Source organism: Natator depressus, chromosome 3 (assembly GCF_965152275.1).
Source record: "Natator depressus isolate rNatDep1 chromosome 3, rNatDep2.hap1, whole genome shotgun sequence".
Classification (NCBI taxonomy): Eukaryota; Metazoa; Chordata; order Testudines; family Cheloniidae; genus Natator; species Natator depressus.
In genome coordinates, this window is record NC_134236.1 from 16,586,552 (window position 1) to 16,602,574 (window position 16,023).

The 16,023-nt window shown below is 41.0% G+C and overlaps 1 protein-coding gene across 5 annotated transcripts in view; it reads right to left on the reverse strand.

Moving 5' to 3' along the window:
• SUPT3H (SPT3 homolog, SAGA and STAGA complex component) overlaps nt 1-16,023 on the reverse strand; it is a 465,528-nt gene that overhangs the window by 125,440 nt on the left and 324,065 nt on the right. For all 5 annotated transcript variants that reach the window (XM_074947470.1, XM_074947468.1, XM_074947469.1 and 2 more), the window contains one exon: nt 3,260-3,346. In XM_074947470.1, the coding sequence (XP_074803571.1) occupies nt 3,260-3,346 (87 nt within the window). The remainder of the gene's footprint in view (nt 1-3,259; nt 3,347-16,023) is intronic.

Genomic DNA, 16,023 nt, shown 5'->3' on the forward strand with positions numbered 1-16,023 from the left:
TTTTTCTGAGAAGCTCTAGCAGCTCCATTGTTTGCAGCAAGCCTACAAAATGCAGGAGGGACAAAGCACTGAGGCTAGAATTGTGCCATTCATTTGTCCCATAAAATTCCAGTCAGGTTTGGCTGCGACATTAAACTGTTTAAAATCACCATTTCCCTTCTCTTGCTTGCATTCCTCAGGCAATTTTTGGCAACATACCAGAACAATAACAGAATATGAACTTTGTAAGGCCACCACACCACAGCAGCAGCAGAGACCCTATTCTAGGGCTCCCTTTATCACAACATACACTGCCCCACCCCAGACCTCGCACATGGCCTCAGCTGCCCATCCTCAGCTCAGTGCAGGCACCAAACAGAGTAGGAGCCCTTCATCTCACAGCAAGGGAGGGAGGAGAGAAGAGAGAGACAGACAGGCAGGAAATTATATTACAATAACATTATTTAAGTTGAAATATCAAGCACTTGAAAGTTAGGAAATGCCAGATTTACAGTTGCCTACACAATCTTAATTTTGACCCTGGGGTGTATGGATTGCACCTTTAATTACATGACCACATACTATTTCTTCCACAGGACACCTGTGTCATTCAGTGCACAGGATGGACAAAGCTTACTTGAACAACAGCTACTCAATATTTTATTTTCTCTTCATTGTTCAGTTTCCTTACTTTTGAGTGCTTGACTTTGCAACCTTAATAATATTCTTTCAGCAGTTTTTGGGTGTAACTTTCTAATTTCTTAAAAAGCAAACTAAAAAATAGAAAATCCATCATGTGGCATTATACTGACATCACATGGATCATCAGCAGGGTTGGAATCTGCAGATCCACCACACAGACCTCTGCCATTTGAGCCAACTGAGTAACTGACAGCAGTAGTAATTAGCCATCCTCTACTAGAGAGGAATGAGACACTGTGCCAGTGGGTTTCATAGATATTTGCTGACAGGAGAGGAATGGTGAGACTCAGGAATCTTGGGTTCCATTTCAGGCTCTGGAGGAGAACGTGCTTTACCATTTCTTTGCCAAGCTGTCCCTCCAACTTTTGCTCTCAGTCCTGGTCTCTTTGCCTAGGCATTCCAGTTCCTTCCCACCCCAACAACTCCTTGTCTTCAGTCTCCTTGATCAGTCAGTTCCAGTTCCCGCATGCTGGCTGAAACGCCAATGTGTCTTTCTCCCTTCCCTCCATCTGCTGATGCCTCCCCCCTCACTTAAGTTATTCCCTTCTCTGTCTCGTTCCCAGCCTTCTCATCCAAGCTCCTCCTTCCACCCAGTTCTTCCTCCCAGTCTCTTTGCTCAGCCAGTCCCAGCTGTTCCCCCGCATCCTAGCTCCTCATCAGATCTGTCTCCCCACCCCACACCAGCAGATCTGTCTTCCCACTGTCACACTGCTTCCCATTTCCTGTCTTCTTGCCCAGCCAGTCTTAGTGTCTACCCCCTGCTCCCAATGCAAGTCTCCTGGCCGAGTCAGTCCCAGTTCCCACCCCCCAACCCCATCTTCCAGTCCCAGTCATGGGTTACCCCGAGCAACTTGTCCCATTTGGTCCCCCCCCCGCATGCCAGCTTTGGCTCTTGTCCCATCTATATTTATATCAGGCAGCTTCTTCTTCCATGCTGCACATCAGCAATGGGGGCATTGCAAGCACAGGAGAGACAGGTTTCCTGGTCTCAATTCTTGTACCCAGCCCAACATGTCTGCACCAGCCCAGAGCCGCCAGTGCATGGAAAGTCACGCTCAATCACGTCAGCTGGAGCATGCCCATTATAGATGGAATCCTTAGAATTTTTATCTGTTAAGCTCTAGGAAGTCTCTACTGAGCACGTGCAAACTGATTTTTCAAAGGCTTATAACTTGACCTAATTTGGGTGCATTTTCATGGGGATGGCAAAAAGCACATTCTTGACACACAAACCACACTCTTGCCAAATTTCAAGTTCATATTTCACAGCATGGAGGGACTAGAGCCTCACAAAGCAAAGGTCACCAGAATATTTTTAACATGGCCAAAAAAGTGTATTTGTCCCTAGCTTAGTTCTTAGAAAAGTGTACACCATTTTAGTTGAAATTTTCCACAAAATTTCAGCCTGAGGCAGACACTTGACGAGAAAAATTTCAGTCCAAATGGTTAAAGTTTGACAAAGTTATAAGCAACTGAAAATGAAGTCTTATAAAAGGCAACTTTAACAACAGAGTTGCTGGTAGCCCCGGTATAATAATGAAATGATGGTCCATGTTGCAAAGAGCTTACAATCTAAGTAGACAATGAGACCTGATTGTGAAGAAAGAAAAGGTCATATATACATCTTGTTAGTTTCTGACCTTAAAATACTTTAGGACAAATGTTGAATTGGCTAGGAGTCCGTTAGATATTGTAGTTTATTTTTATAAGCTAACATTCTTATTTTGAGGAAATCGAGGGGAGGAAATGGAGGTCAGCAGTGGAAGACTAATCAAGAGAGGGATTTGAAGGAGAAGTGGCAAGCAGGATCAGAGAAGGTATTTCATGTTTGGTGACAGTGCAAACCACAGCTGGCTGTGGAAGATGGATGCCAAAATACAGTAAGACATGTTGATTGATGAAAATGTAAAATCTGATGTAGAAGGAGATCAGAGGCCTGCAGAAGGATTCAAATAAGAAGGAAAAATTCGTAATAATGAGAGTTGAAGACGATTTTAGTTGCAACATGCAGGATTAACTGGAGTGTACAGTTTGAGGGTGGCAATACTCAAGATGAGAGAGGAATGGGACATCAACCAGGGTTTTGGAAGCTTGTTTGGGAGGGAGGAAGAAGGAAGAGAGATGATCTGGGGAAATATTATTAAAAAACAGACATGATTTATTGACATCCTAGATGTAGAGAGGGGAAAGGACAGAGCTGTGCCAAGTGTCACTTCAGGAGCCAGAGTTCAGGTAAGTGGAAGGATGTTATAATGATTGATAATGATAAAAGTGGAAGGGAGAGAGAGGCTATGGCTTATCATAGTCTAAATTATTATTAGAGATGAAAACAACCTACTAGGTCAACTTGCCATCACTCTGCCAGTGTAGGTGAAAACAATCAAGTGAAAAAATCTATCGATAAGTTGAAGTTATCCCAGAAACTAAAACTGAACTAATTATAATGACATTATCCTTTTTACAAATTGCTATTCATAAGGATGCCTCCCTTGGTTTAAACTAAGTGAACAGATTAAGCTAACATACACATTGTCTAACTTACAGTTGATAATACAAATTGACTAGCTTATTACTGTACCTTATCTTTGCGCATCAAAAACAGAAGATCTTCAGCAGAGATGACTCGAGCTCCTCTCATCTGAGAAACTTCAGCTGCTTGCTGCAACTAATAAAAACAAAGAAATGTACAACTATGGCTTCTGTAATATATGTTGTATTTAGTAGGTTTCAAAATAGGTTCAGATAAATACACTGTGGTGACATGTTGGAAAATATAGATCATCTTAAAAATATAGGCTGGGACTTTCAGAAGTGCCGAAGGGAGTCAGTCACCCAACTCCCATTAACCAAAATTCCAGCCATAAATTATATAAAGACTGAAAAGCTTTTGGCATATCTCAACAATCATAATGCTGCATTTAAAAGTAAAACCTCTTGTTTCTCAGCATATACAATTGTAATTTCTACCATTTCTTTTCTTCAAAAGATTTTCTAGTGCAGTCTAGAGATCAGACATGAGTCCTCTAATGCAGACAAGTAAAAAGCAAAGCTCTTCCTATAAAGGGGGCAGACTAGCGGGCTGATCCTGCTGAGAATTTCTTGGCAATAGCAAACATTAATTCTATAAATATACATGAAGACATTTTTAGGGAAAAGTCCTTCACTTTCAACAGTACCAATCTTATCCATATGCTAGGAATGTTCTTTTTCACTCAGACTTGAAGGACACAAAGAAAGAATTGAGCAATTGCATAGGTTTAGATTATGGCTGCCACGGGAGTGCGAAGGGAAAGAACTGCCGTCATCTACATTGTAATCATTGTGGCCTAAAGGTTGTGCCTCTACAGGCCAGCAAGACCTCCAAGTCCATTGAGTCTTCTGTCCATGGATCAAAGGTCTCCTGAGAAGAGCCTTTAACGCAACATATAATAAATAACCCCCTTTACACCAACAGCAATGTGGGTGGCTTCAAGAAAATTGGGCTAAGAGTCCATTTCCAAGTCCCAAAAGAGTCCATTTTAAAGACAGCATAACACGACTTGACATCAAACCTATGGCAAACTGATAAATAACAAGTTGCTGGGCTAATGAGGCCTAATCCCAAACCCAATGAAGTCACTGGGATTCCTTCCACTGAATCCAATGGGCTTTGAATCAGGCTGGTGGTCACTTTGAACACCAGGTGGGGCGACATAGAGTTCTCATTGGACTAGTTGCTTCCCTATCCCAAGCTTGGGAAACATTTTTCCAGTAAGGAGAATTTCATCACAGGATGTTTGCTTTCATCCCTGTCTTTCTCAGCTGGTGGGAGGAATACAATTACGTTAAAACTCATGTGTACACCTGCAACATGATACAAAAAATATATATCTCATTTCTTTTCATGCAAAAATGCCTCCATACTCCACTTTCAGAAATACATTAATGCACCTGAAAATAATTTGTAGAAATTCTATCCTTCATACTCATGCTAGCAATGGTTTCACTCAGCATCACTGGCTGAATAAGTTTATTATTAATCTGAGCTCCCATGCTGCTATGTCTTGAAATAGACCTATTCAGAAGTTAAAAAGATCAACAAAAACAGTAGCTGTTTCTAATATCCAAAGGAGAAAAAAAAGATTTTCATTTTGGCAAGTGTTCAGTGGGCAAAGGATTCAGTCCATAAATCATAATACTGGACTGCATTAATTTTTTTCCACACTAATCACATGCACACAAAACGTTAACTGTATCTGGTATGCACAACACAAAACATACTGCATGAAAAGCTTCACATTTTTCCTTGAAATGCTCACTTGGGCCTTTACAGCGACAGAGAGCAGAGAGTTTTCAGGAATTCAGAAGTCACAGTAACATAATCTTACTTGAAACTGAACTGGAAAATGTAAGAATGTGAAAAATGATCGTTCTATTTTTTGGCAAAGGCAAAACTGCTTCTTATTCTGATTAGTCTGAGGGCACACAAGGTACTTATATTTCCAGCATAAAATATAAAGAGGCTGGGGAAAAATATAAAAAGAATGGGTTGCATTTATCCCTGGTGTAACTCAGATCAAGCCAATAGAGTTACCCTATGGGTGAATTTGGGCCAATACATTTATAAGTGTTTCAAAAACTGACCTTGGCATGGACAATAATGCAACGCAGCCTTTTCAAATATCATAAAATTGGAGAACTACTGAAACTGAAAAGATATCTTAGTGTAACTCCTCTCTGTGCAGAAAATACCATAGTTTAAGACACTTGCATTATCCTTACAACATTCTTCTTCTAATCACAAAAAAATGACATCTTAATTTATGTCAACTACAAACAAATCTTCTTTCAAATGATAATGAAGATATGAATGTGACAAAAATAATTTAAAATGAAGGCTTCTACTTCCTTACCAACAAAATAATGGTGTAAACGAAGCACATTTGGCCAGACTCAGGTCTCATTTACACCCAAGGAAATCCAGAATAACTTCACTGATTTCAACAGAAGTATTCTGGATTTACACTAGTGCAAGCAAGATCAAAATCTGGCTTAATGTCCTTAGTTCATACCAACACAATAGGAGCTGCATAGTTGAATTTTCTCAGTTTAGTTGGTTGGTGCACCTCCTTAATTTAGTGAAAGCACAACGAAGCTCTGTATTTTAATTTCTTCAATTTTTTTTTTAAAAAAAAGGCAAAACAGGAGAATAATTCTTTCATGCAAGGTTATAAAATATGAATTATTTATTCAAAGAGACCATAACTACTTCTGAACTGGTACATACATATTTACCTGAGTAACTGGAACACATTCAGGTAAATATGTATTTAGGCATTTTTTTAAAAGTATATGCCACATAGTCCAGGCTGGGGGCAAAATATGTATTTATAGTTTTAAACAGCATATAATTGACTCATATAACCACAATATCTGAGTGCAAAGCTATAATTGTATTGTAATGAACTGTCGTGACTGTCAGAGTTACTATTAATATACAACGTTTCAATTCCTTCCCTTCCTAGGAATTCAGGAGAATTCCTATGATCATGTTGCGTGGGGAAGGGGGATTTCAGGAAATTGCATAGAGGATATATACGTCAAGCTCTGTATAGCTCAGCTCCCTCGGAACATCAGGTTCAGCTATGCATCACTGCAGTCTATAGGAGTTTTGCCATTGGCTTCAATGGGAGCAAAGTCAGCCTCAAGTGCAATGGCTTTTTAGGGTGGAACAGCCAGTGACGGGGCAAGTGGATCTACTGCCACTCTCTCCACATGGTGTTTGGGGGTGGGATGTAGTGTAGGGGCTATGAAGACTATTCCCATGCTGAGGCTGCAGTAACAACTGTGGAGTGGCATCAGTGCTGCCCTGACCCCTGGTGAAGATGTAGGATTGTTTCCCACCACCTTCCTCTGGAGTTCCCTAATCCCTACTCGAATTAGAGCACTCAGGTTGGGCACTAGGAACAGAACTTGCTGTAGTCTGAGTGCAAAGCTACTGTATAGTAATAGTTTTTTATCTTTAAATTATTAAATATGCTTAGTCAATATTTGAAAACATTTTATTTTGAGCTATTTTAATGCACAGGAAGCACCCACACATATTTAGCCATTTAAGAACAAAAAAAAAAGGCAAGCCCAATTTTCTCAAAATTAGAAAAAAAAAGAGACCTCAGAATTTTTATTACAGTAAAATTATGAATCCCTGAAAATAAAAGTGTTGAAATAACCCTAATTATAGCAGTGCAAATGAGTTCATGAAAACTAAGTGTATTTTACAATTTTGCACGTTACAAAGAAAGTAGTATATACTATAACTATATTTTAAAATCTGAGAAGAAATACTGGGGAATAGTACTTTAAAAGTTAATTACTGGTTTAATTACTTAACTAGAATATGTTAATAGTCACCTTAGGGCTATTTATTTTTCTCTCTCTCTCTTTGTTTTTGTATCTTCTACAAATTATAAATTTGATTAAAGGAGTACTCACTCTGCTGTGACAGTAACAGTTACCTCAATCAATACAGTCTGTTTTTTCACAATGAATTTTTTCACAACCAACAATTGCCACAAACATTGTAAAGAAAATATTTTAACAAAATAGGTAAAAGGCTGGAAACCAAACAGGTTGTATTCGTGAAACAATAATTACAGTTCTTAAACTACATTGAAGAAGGGTGCTAAAAAAGGCTAAGTGCTAACGTTTGCATACCTTTAAAGTGGTCAGAGCCAAAAATAATGCTTTAAGAAACTATGCGTTTGCTTTCATTATGAAGGTAAATTAGATCATAGTTCATCTGGTTACAAATTGGGATTTTTTATGCGTGTATCAAAAATAATAATTCTTTTAATCTTCCACTGTGCCAAAAAGGTGCAACAATAGCTTATTATGAACTTGGGTACAATACTATAAGTAGCTTTTAGTATATTCTGTACATAGTACTCCAGTATACTTTGAAGGCACGTAAGTGTTAGACGTAAACACAGCTTTTAATTTTAGGCTTTTTCATATACCATTTTTATGAGCAAATAAAGCTTTCGCCAGAAATTCTAGTTTTAATGTAATAGGGAAAGATATTAAAAAGTGTTTTTACAAGTCAGCACTGTATAGGCGTTAAAGAGACACAGTGCACTGAGAGAACTATTACATTATGTGGTCTATTATCATAGCACACTAGTAGGTAAAGGTTTAGTAGGGGCACAGTGTTTTAAATGCATGACTAAATCCCTGCACTGTGTTCTGAAAAAGTAAGCTTCATTTTGAAGGTTGACGGATTTCAATTAATTTTTCAGTTATTAGGAAGCCATTATCAAGGCTAATATATTTTCTTGAAGTGTATTTAATGGTGCAACAGGTGCCAGGGTGCCAAACTCGGAGAATAAAGCCCCGTATTCTATTCTGAGGTCTTTAGTGGTGCATAGGCTTTTGCTAGCCCTCCTCAGAGGGTGAATTTCAGCACTCTAATTAGAGGTAGTGACTTGATTCTCAACCCTAAACTGGACTAAGAGAGTTTAGTTCAGCCTCCATGACAATTCAGTCCTTGGACACTCTGATAAGACACTGCTTTCAAGGGTATAATCTGTGATGTTTTTAAAAATGTGGATATTTGTTCACTAGTAGCTAGACAGAAATCACCAAGTTATTCACTATTCCTTCATAGCAGCCATCAGATGATAACTTTCAGATGCCACGATTTGGGCCGTATTCAGAGCAGTGATGTCGAACATAAAAGAGCAGCAGCAATTACCAATTCTTTGAGCCTTCAAACTTCCTTTTTCATCTTTCTACACATGTTTCAAGATCTAGCTCTCTGTTCTGTACTAAAAATCAGCAGCCAGTTTAAGGTGTAAAGAGGACAATAAGAAAATACAAAGCTGTTTGGTGGCATGATTGACATAAAGGACTAGGAATCTGAACAGACTTTGGGCTTTAAATCTGAGTGAGTCACTCACTCAGGAACTTTGGCAAGTCACTTGACTTCCTTGTTATTAGCCTTGTTTCTATTACAGTAACTCCCAGAGGCCATCATGAATTACCAAACTACCACCAACGGAACAAACCAAAGTGTCCTACAAGTGGCCTTGAAAATACCTTAACACAGACAAGTATTCGTAGGAGTACAAAAAACAAAACTAATTTTTCAGTTATTCTAGTGAAAGAGAAGCCATCAACTGGAAAATCATTGGTTTGATCCTCTTGTTTCATCAGCCCTACTTGGTCCTACAGCCTATCTGGCTCCAGGGGAATCATCCCAAAGGGTGGCGTAGAGATGCCACAGAGCCGTCTTCAGATTATTCTAATGTACATTGGGGAGAACCAGCCTTGCACACGGTGACGTTCAGATTGCACCCCTCTCTCCTGAACTGCACGGTGTACACATTAGCTGGAATCCAGAAACTAGCCTCACATTTCCATCTGAACATTTTTAAATCTGCTATTGTTATAAAAAGAAAATCCTGAAGATTACTGTAATGGGGAGAGAATATAGTGGCAAATTGTGCCGGTCTGTTTGTATTGTACACTTGACAAATTTTTGGACATAGTCATCTTCACTGTTTTGTTGATTGTACACATACTTTCTCAGACGTTGTAAGAGGGCGTTTACCAGTAACATCAGCAGACCTGAAACGGAAAAGTCAGCAAGCAGCAGGCATATGTTTACAGGAAGAAAAAGGGGCAGAGGAGAAGTAGCTTTCAGCATGTTTGGTGTTGCTGCTCTTCATCTCTTCCAAAAGACCCTTCTGAACATAAACAGAATAGAAAAATCCAGTCAGCCATTTTTTTAACTAGATGGAGCAAGTGGAGTAGTAATTTACCCATTTCATGCCAATGGCCATCCCCTGCACAAAGCCAGAGTACTATTCTGGGGGTTGAGATGGGTTTTGGGTGAATTTCATCCAAAGACAACATTAAAAAAGAAGGTTTCAGAGAAGAAACAAAGAAAATGAAGAGACACAATTGAATGCTACTTACTAAACATCATCTATAGTGCTAGCTAAACGGATTTGCTATATTTACACTGAGGCACGATGAATATTACAATCCACATCTGACTCAAAGTGCTGGATTATCACCTTGCAAAGTGCTGGATTAGCACCTTCAGTCTCTGTGTTACCTTTGCTCCATGGGGAAATAAACTGAGCCAGCCTTTTTTTGGTGCAGATTATTTCCCCCTCTACCAGCTCAGGCTGTTTGGGGCTAAGGAGGTATTCCGGGGTCTCCCCACTTCCCTGTCCACTTGAGTAGGAGAAGGAAGTGGTAGCTGCTCTCCACTGCCATGCAGGGTCTAGGGATGCTGACAGCCTATTGCGAAGAGTGAGGGGGTTCCTTACAGACACCTTTTTCTCTCTATGGATGGGCATGCAGGCTCACAGTTGGGCCCCATATTACATGTATAAGATAAGTTATGTTAAATTACAATCACTCACAGAAAATGGCAAAAAAATATAGAATCTCCATTTCCTAAGCCTTTCCCAGACGATCAAACCTACTTGTTGATAGATGCAAACAATTAGTGATTTATTATTGCATTAAGCAAATTAAGTAATGGAAGCACATATACACTACTTTACTAAAATTACTTCCATCATTCCTGTACACATATTGCTGTTTCAACAGAAGTCAAGCCTTAAGTCAAAGGGTCTACTGTGATATTTAAGTCTGTTTTTATATTACTATTTTAACTCATGTATGAACTCACACTTCTAAAATGAAATCCTGCTATTACAATTTTCAAATATTAAAACATACAGAAGAACTTTAAGTATAGCAAGAATAATTCTCAAATTTTAACTTAAGCTTCAGCAAGTTAAATTGTCATTTCCCTTCTTTATTTTTTCCATTTAAATTCTGAAATTAAAGCTGGAGGTCTAATATTTTCATGACCATAATCTTTGCAATCTACATGGAAAGAAAGTATTGCATTCTTGGTACTGTCTAAAAGCGAATACAGACCAAAAAGCTTTCATTATATTAAAAACAAAAACAAACTCTGTAGTTCTTACAGTTGTGAAGCAAAGTTTGAAAAATGTGATCTGAATGTAAATGATGCAGTGATGTCTGCATGAGTCTGCAGACAGCTTGAAATACTAGCTCAGAAAGATGTTAACTCCAAGATCAACTGCCACCCCTTCCACCCCCCCCCCCCAGCAGTGAACTTTCTGGAAGCAGGGGGAAATTGCTGGGTTCAGAGCACCTATCCCACCCACTAGATACATTCTAGATACTGGGATGCCACTGACAGTCAATGGGAGTTGGGTGCCTAACTTACTTCAACTTCTCTGAAAATCCCAGCCTAAATAAGTACTGAAAATATTAAAAGAAATAATACTGAAACCACCTACTCTTTGACTTCCCACTTTCATAAGCAATTGTGTAATTTTTGCATCAGTATGTATGCAGCTAGTTCCAAGTTATGTATTTAAGGGACACATTGAATCTAAATAAATATGTCTGACTGCCCTTCATGATTCCATAATGCTGCTTTTCCTTACGAGTTAATTTATAAAGTTATGAGAAATCAATAACTGAACCATTCTTGTAGAATTTTTTAAACAATCATTTAGCTCTCTTAAGCATTGAATAAATTATATGTTTTCTGATATTTGAGCTATTTGTTTAAATATATTTCTTCTGTACTAACTATTTCTATTCTTTCCACAGTGTTTATTATGATATGCACACCAGCATGTGAGGTTTATATTATATTGGTTTCCTCTCCTATGGTTTCAAACACACTTGACAGCCAAAGCCAGCTACCATTTAGGATTATTTTGATGTGATTACTAATTTTGCGAAGTAGAAGAAACTGTTCTTTGTTGGCTTAGATTCTATCCTAATGTTCTAATTACGTGCATCATTGTGAGCATATGAATGTGTTTCCTCCCTGTGGTGTTACACAAAGTAGCATTTATTCAAATCCTGTACCATTAAATTGTTTATATAGGAAAATAATATTTACTCCATATTTGTTTAATCAAATTAGATGCAAGATACTAAATAAATACTATTCTCTCTTATGATGGTGCTATTCAGTGGCCTTCATCAGGGTTATTCTGGGGAGGCTTTAGCTCATATAAAACTATAGACTGAGCAAACCTTACAGATATATAAAGTAGAGCTATGTGAAAATGTTTGCAATGTAACACAAAACTAAGCAACACTTGTCTGGTTTCCTTTTTTGTCATAAGCCAGGAAATTAATACATATTCACCTATTCAAAAATGAAGATTAAACATATTTTTGCTAAACCTGAGGCTGACAAAAGATTATCAGAGAGGGAAAAAAAATGTTTCAAATGGAAATCAAAGCAGCAGTTTCTTGTGGAATGTGATGAAAAGAGAACTGACAGGGACCTTACCCTTCTGGCTTAGCAGACATCAAAACCAAAAAAGACTTTCCCAGAGAGCCGCAAAAAGAAGACCAAATACTTAAGATAAAATTCAAGTAATGTGAAGAAAAAATGGTTACCTACCTCTCTTAACTGTTGTTCTTCAAGATGTGTTGCTCATGTCCACTCCAATTAGGTGTGCGTGCACCGTGTGCATAGTCGCCGGAAGGTTTTCCCCTAGCAGTACACATTGGGTTGGCCCAGATGCCCCATGGAGTCACACCTTCATGTTGTTGCATATACGGCCCTGCCGACCCACTGCCTCTCCAGTTCCTTCTTGCTGGAGTACTCCACCAGAGGGGAAGGCAAGTGGGTTTGGAATGGACATGAGCAATACATCCCGAAGAACAACAGTTACGAGAGGTAGGTAACCGTTTTTTCTTCAAGTGCTTGCTCATGTCAATTCCAATTAGGTGACTCCCAAGCCTTACCTAGGAGCAGAGCTGGAGTTCATGGAATCACTGACTGAAGCACCGCTCTGCCAAATGCTGCATCGTTCCTGGCATGCTGGGTAATAGCATAATGGGAAGTGAAGGTGTGGACTGAGGACCACATTGCCGCTCCACAGATCTTCTGGATTGGGACCTGGGCCAGGAAGGCTGCCAAGGATGCCTGCGCTCTAGTGGAATGCGCTGACAGCGTGGGGCCAGGGACCTTCGCCAGGTCGTAGCATACCCGGATACAGGACGTGATCCATGATTATATCCTTTGGGAAGACACCGGGAGACCCTTCATCCTGTCCACCACCACGACAAGCAGCTGGTTCAACTTGTGAAACGGCTTTCTTTGTTCAATATAAAAAGCCAATGCCCACCGAACATCCAGGGAGTAGAGCCTTTGCTCCTTGATCTTAGCATGAGGCTTCAGGAAAAAGATTGGGAGAAAAATATCTTGATTGATGTGAAAGTGAGATATGACCTTTAGGAGGAACACTGAGTGCGGTCGAAGCTGCACCTTGTCCTTGTAAAAGATGATATAAGGAGGGTCAGATGTGAGGGCCTTGAGCTCAGACACCCTTCTAGCTAAAGTTATTGTGACCAGGAACGCCACTTTCCATGACAAATAGAGCAGTGAGCATGTTGCTAAGGGCTTGAATGGAGGCCACATGAGCCTTAAAAAGTACCAGATTAAGATCCCAAGCCAGGGCTGGCTGCTAAACTTGAGAATATAGCCTGTGTAGAGGAAATGCATAGAAAAGGTGATCTTTCCATGGAAGGAGAAACGCATCTGCCAACGAGCCCAGGCTGTGACTCAGGAAAGAGCAGAATTGTAGGCATTTCCTGTTGCTCCTTGTGGCAAACAAGTTGATCTGGGGAACTCCCCACTGCTGGAAGATATTGTTTACCACGTCTGGGCAAATGGACCACTCGTGATTGTGAAAAGATCTGCTGAGATGGTCTGGTAGCTTGTTCGGAGACCCGGGGAGGTAGGAAGCCTCCAGGAGGATTGAGTGAGAAATGCAGAAATCCCAGAGCTTGAGGGCTTCCTGACATAGGAGAGAGGAGCATGCTCCACATTGTTTATATAAAACATGGCTGTTGTATTGTCCATCAGAACTGATACACATCTGCCCTCCAAATGAGGCTGCAAGGTCTGACACCCCAGATGAACTGCTCTCAGCTCCCTGACATTGATATGAAGTAGCAGATTGAGTTCTGTGCTCTCCGACATGTGCTCCCCACCCCACTGCCAACACACCAGTGACCAGACACAACGGGGGGCACGGTCTGGAGAAGGAGACCTTTGTGCGTGCCATTCGGGGATCGAGCTACCACTGAAGGGACTTGAGGACTCGTGGTGGGAGTGCGATCACTTTGTCCAGCCTCCCTCTGCTCAGTCGATACACCAATGAAATCCAGGCCTGAAAAGGTCTGAGCCTGAGCCTCACATGTTGCAGTATGTATGTGCAAGATGCCATATGCCCAAGGAGTTTTAAGCAATCCCTTTCTGTAGTCTTGAGATACTGTGTGAGATCTTGTATAAAGTCATGCATAGCCTGAAAGTGGGACTGAGGTAGGAACACTCTGGCTTGTCTTGAGTCTAACACTGCCTTTTCAAACTCTATTCTCTGAGTGGGGGCTAGGGTTGAATTTTGTGCATTCAGCAGGAGACCCAGTCTGCCAAATATAGACATTACCAGATTGACCTGTTGTTTCACTTGTATTCTGGAATGGCCTTTGACTAACCAGTTGTCGAGGTATGGGAATACCTGAACTTACCTTTTCCTCAGGAAGGTGGCTGACATGCATGTGGTGAATATCCGAGGAGCCGAAGACAGGCCAAAAGGAAGGACTGTAAATTGGTAGTGAGTGCACCCCACTACAAATCTTAGGAAACGCCTGTGGGGTGGGATTATGGAAATGTGGAAGTATGCGCCCTTCAAGTCAAGGGCGGCGTACCAATCTCCTCAATCCAGGGATGGGATAATGGTGGCCAAAGAGACCATACAAAACTTTAGTTTCTTCATGAACCTGTTCAGGATGTGCAGATCCAAGATGGGTCTGAGGCCCCCTTTGGCTTTCGGTATTAGGAAATACTGGGAGTAAAACCCCATACCCCTTAGTTCCAGTGGAACCTCCTCCACCGCTCCTGCCAACAGGAGAGTTCGAACCTCCTGTATAAGTAGTTGCTCATGAGAAGGGTTCATGAAGAGGGATGGGGAAGGGATGTGTGTGGGCGGATTGAACTGAATTGGAGGGAACATCCCTGTTCTACCATGAGACAGACCCAATGGTCAGAGGTAATCTGGGACCATGCATGATAGACATGGGACCAATGGGCCAAAAAGGGTAAAGAAAGATCCAGGCTTTGGGTTGGTATGTTGCCCCCGAGCACATCTTCAAAAGGCCTGCCTGGGGCCTGGCAGTTGTCTCGATGATCCTGAGCCCTAGTTGTTAGAGGGATGGGACTGACTATGCCGGTTCTTGTTCCTGCCCCTTCTCCTATTATGGTCCTGCCTAAGGTGACCTTGATATGGCCAGGACATAGGCTGGGGCCTAAAATGTCTACACTGGGTGGCTGGTGTATGTAGCCCCAGAGATCTCAGAGTGGCTTGGGAGTCTTTTAAGCTATGCAGCTTCGACTCCGTTTTCTCTGAGAACAGTGGATCCCTCGAAAGGGAGGTTCTGAATAGTTTGTTGCATCTCTCCTGGGAGGCCAGAGGCCTGCACCCAGGAGTAACAGCGCATCACAATGCCTGAGGACATGATGCCAGTTGCTGAGTCCACAGAGTCCAGCATAGCCTGTAACTATGACCTGGCCATGGCCTTGCCCTCATCCACCAAGGCCGAGACTTGGAGTCCGCTGAGACAAGGTCCATAAATTTAGACAGGATTTTAAATTTGAGGGGGTCAACAAGCATGTGGACAAGGGAGATCCAGTGCATATTGTGTACTTAGATTTTCAGAAAGCCTTTGACAAGGTCCCTCACCAAAGGCTATTAAGCAAAGTAAGCTGTCATGGGATAAGAGGGAAGGTCCTCTCATGGATTGGTAACTGGTTAAAAGACAGGTAACAAAGGGTAGGAATAAATGGTCAGTTTTCAAAATGGAGAGGTAAATAAAGAAAATAACAGAACGCTACTAGCCATCACCTTCAGCCCCCAACTAAAACCTCTCCAACGCATCATCAAGGATCTACAACCTATCCTGAAGGACGACCCAACACTCTCACAAATCTTGGGAGACAGGCCAATCCTTGCTTACAGACAGCACCACAACCTGAAGCAAATACTCACCAGCAACCACACACCACACAACAGAACCACTAACCCAGGAACCTATCCTTGCAACAAAACCCGTTGCCAACTGTGCCCATATATCAATTCAGGGGACACCATCATAGGGCCTAATCACATCAGCCACCCTATCAGAGGCTCGTTCACCTGCACATCTACCAATGTGATATATGCCATCATGTGCCAGCAATGCCTCTCTGCCATGTACATTGGTCAAACTGGATAGTGTCTACGT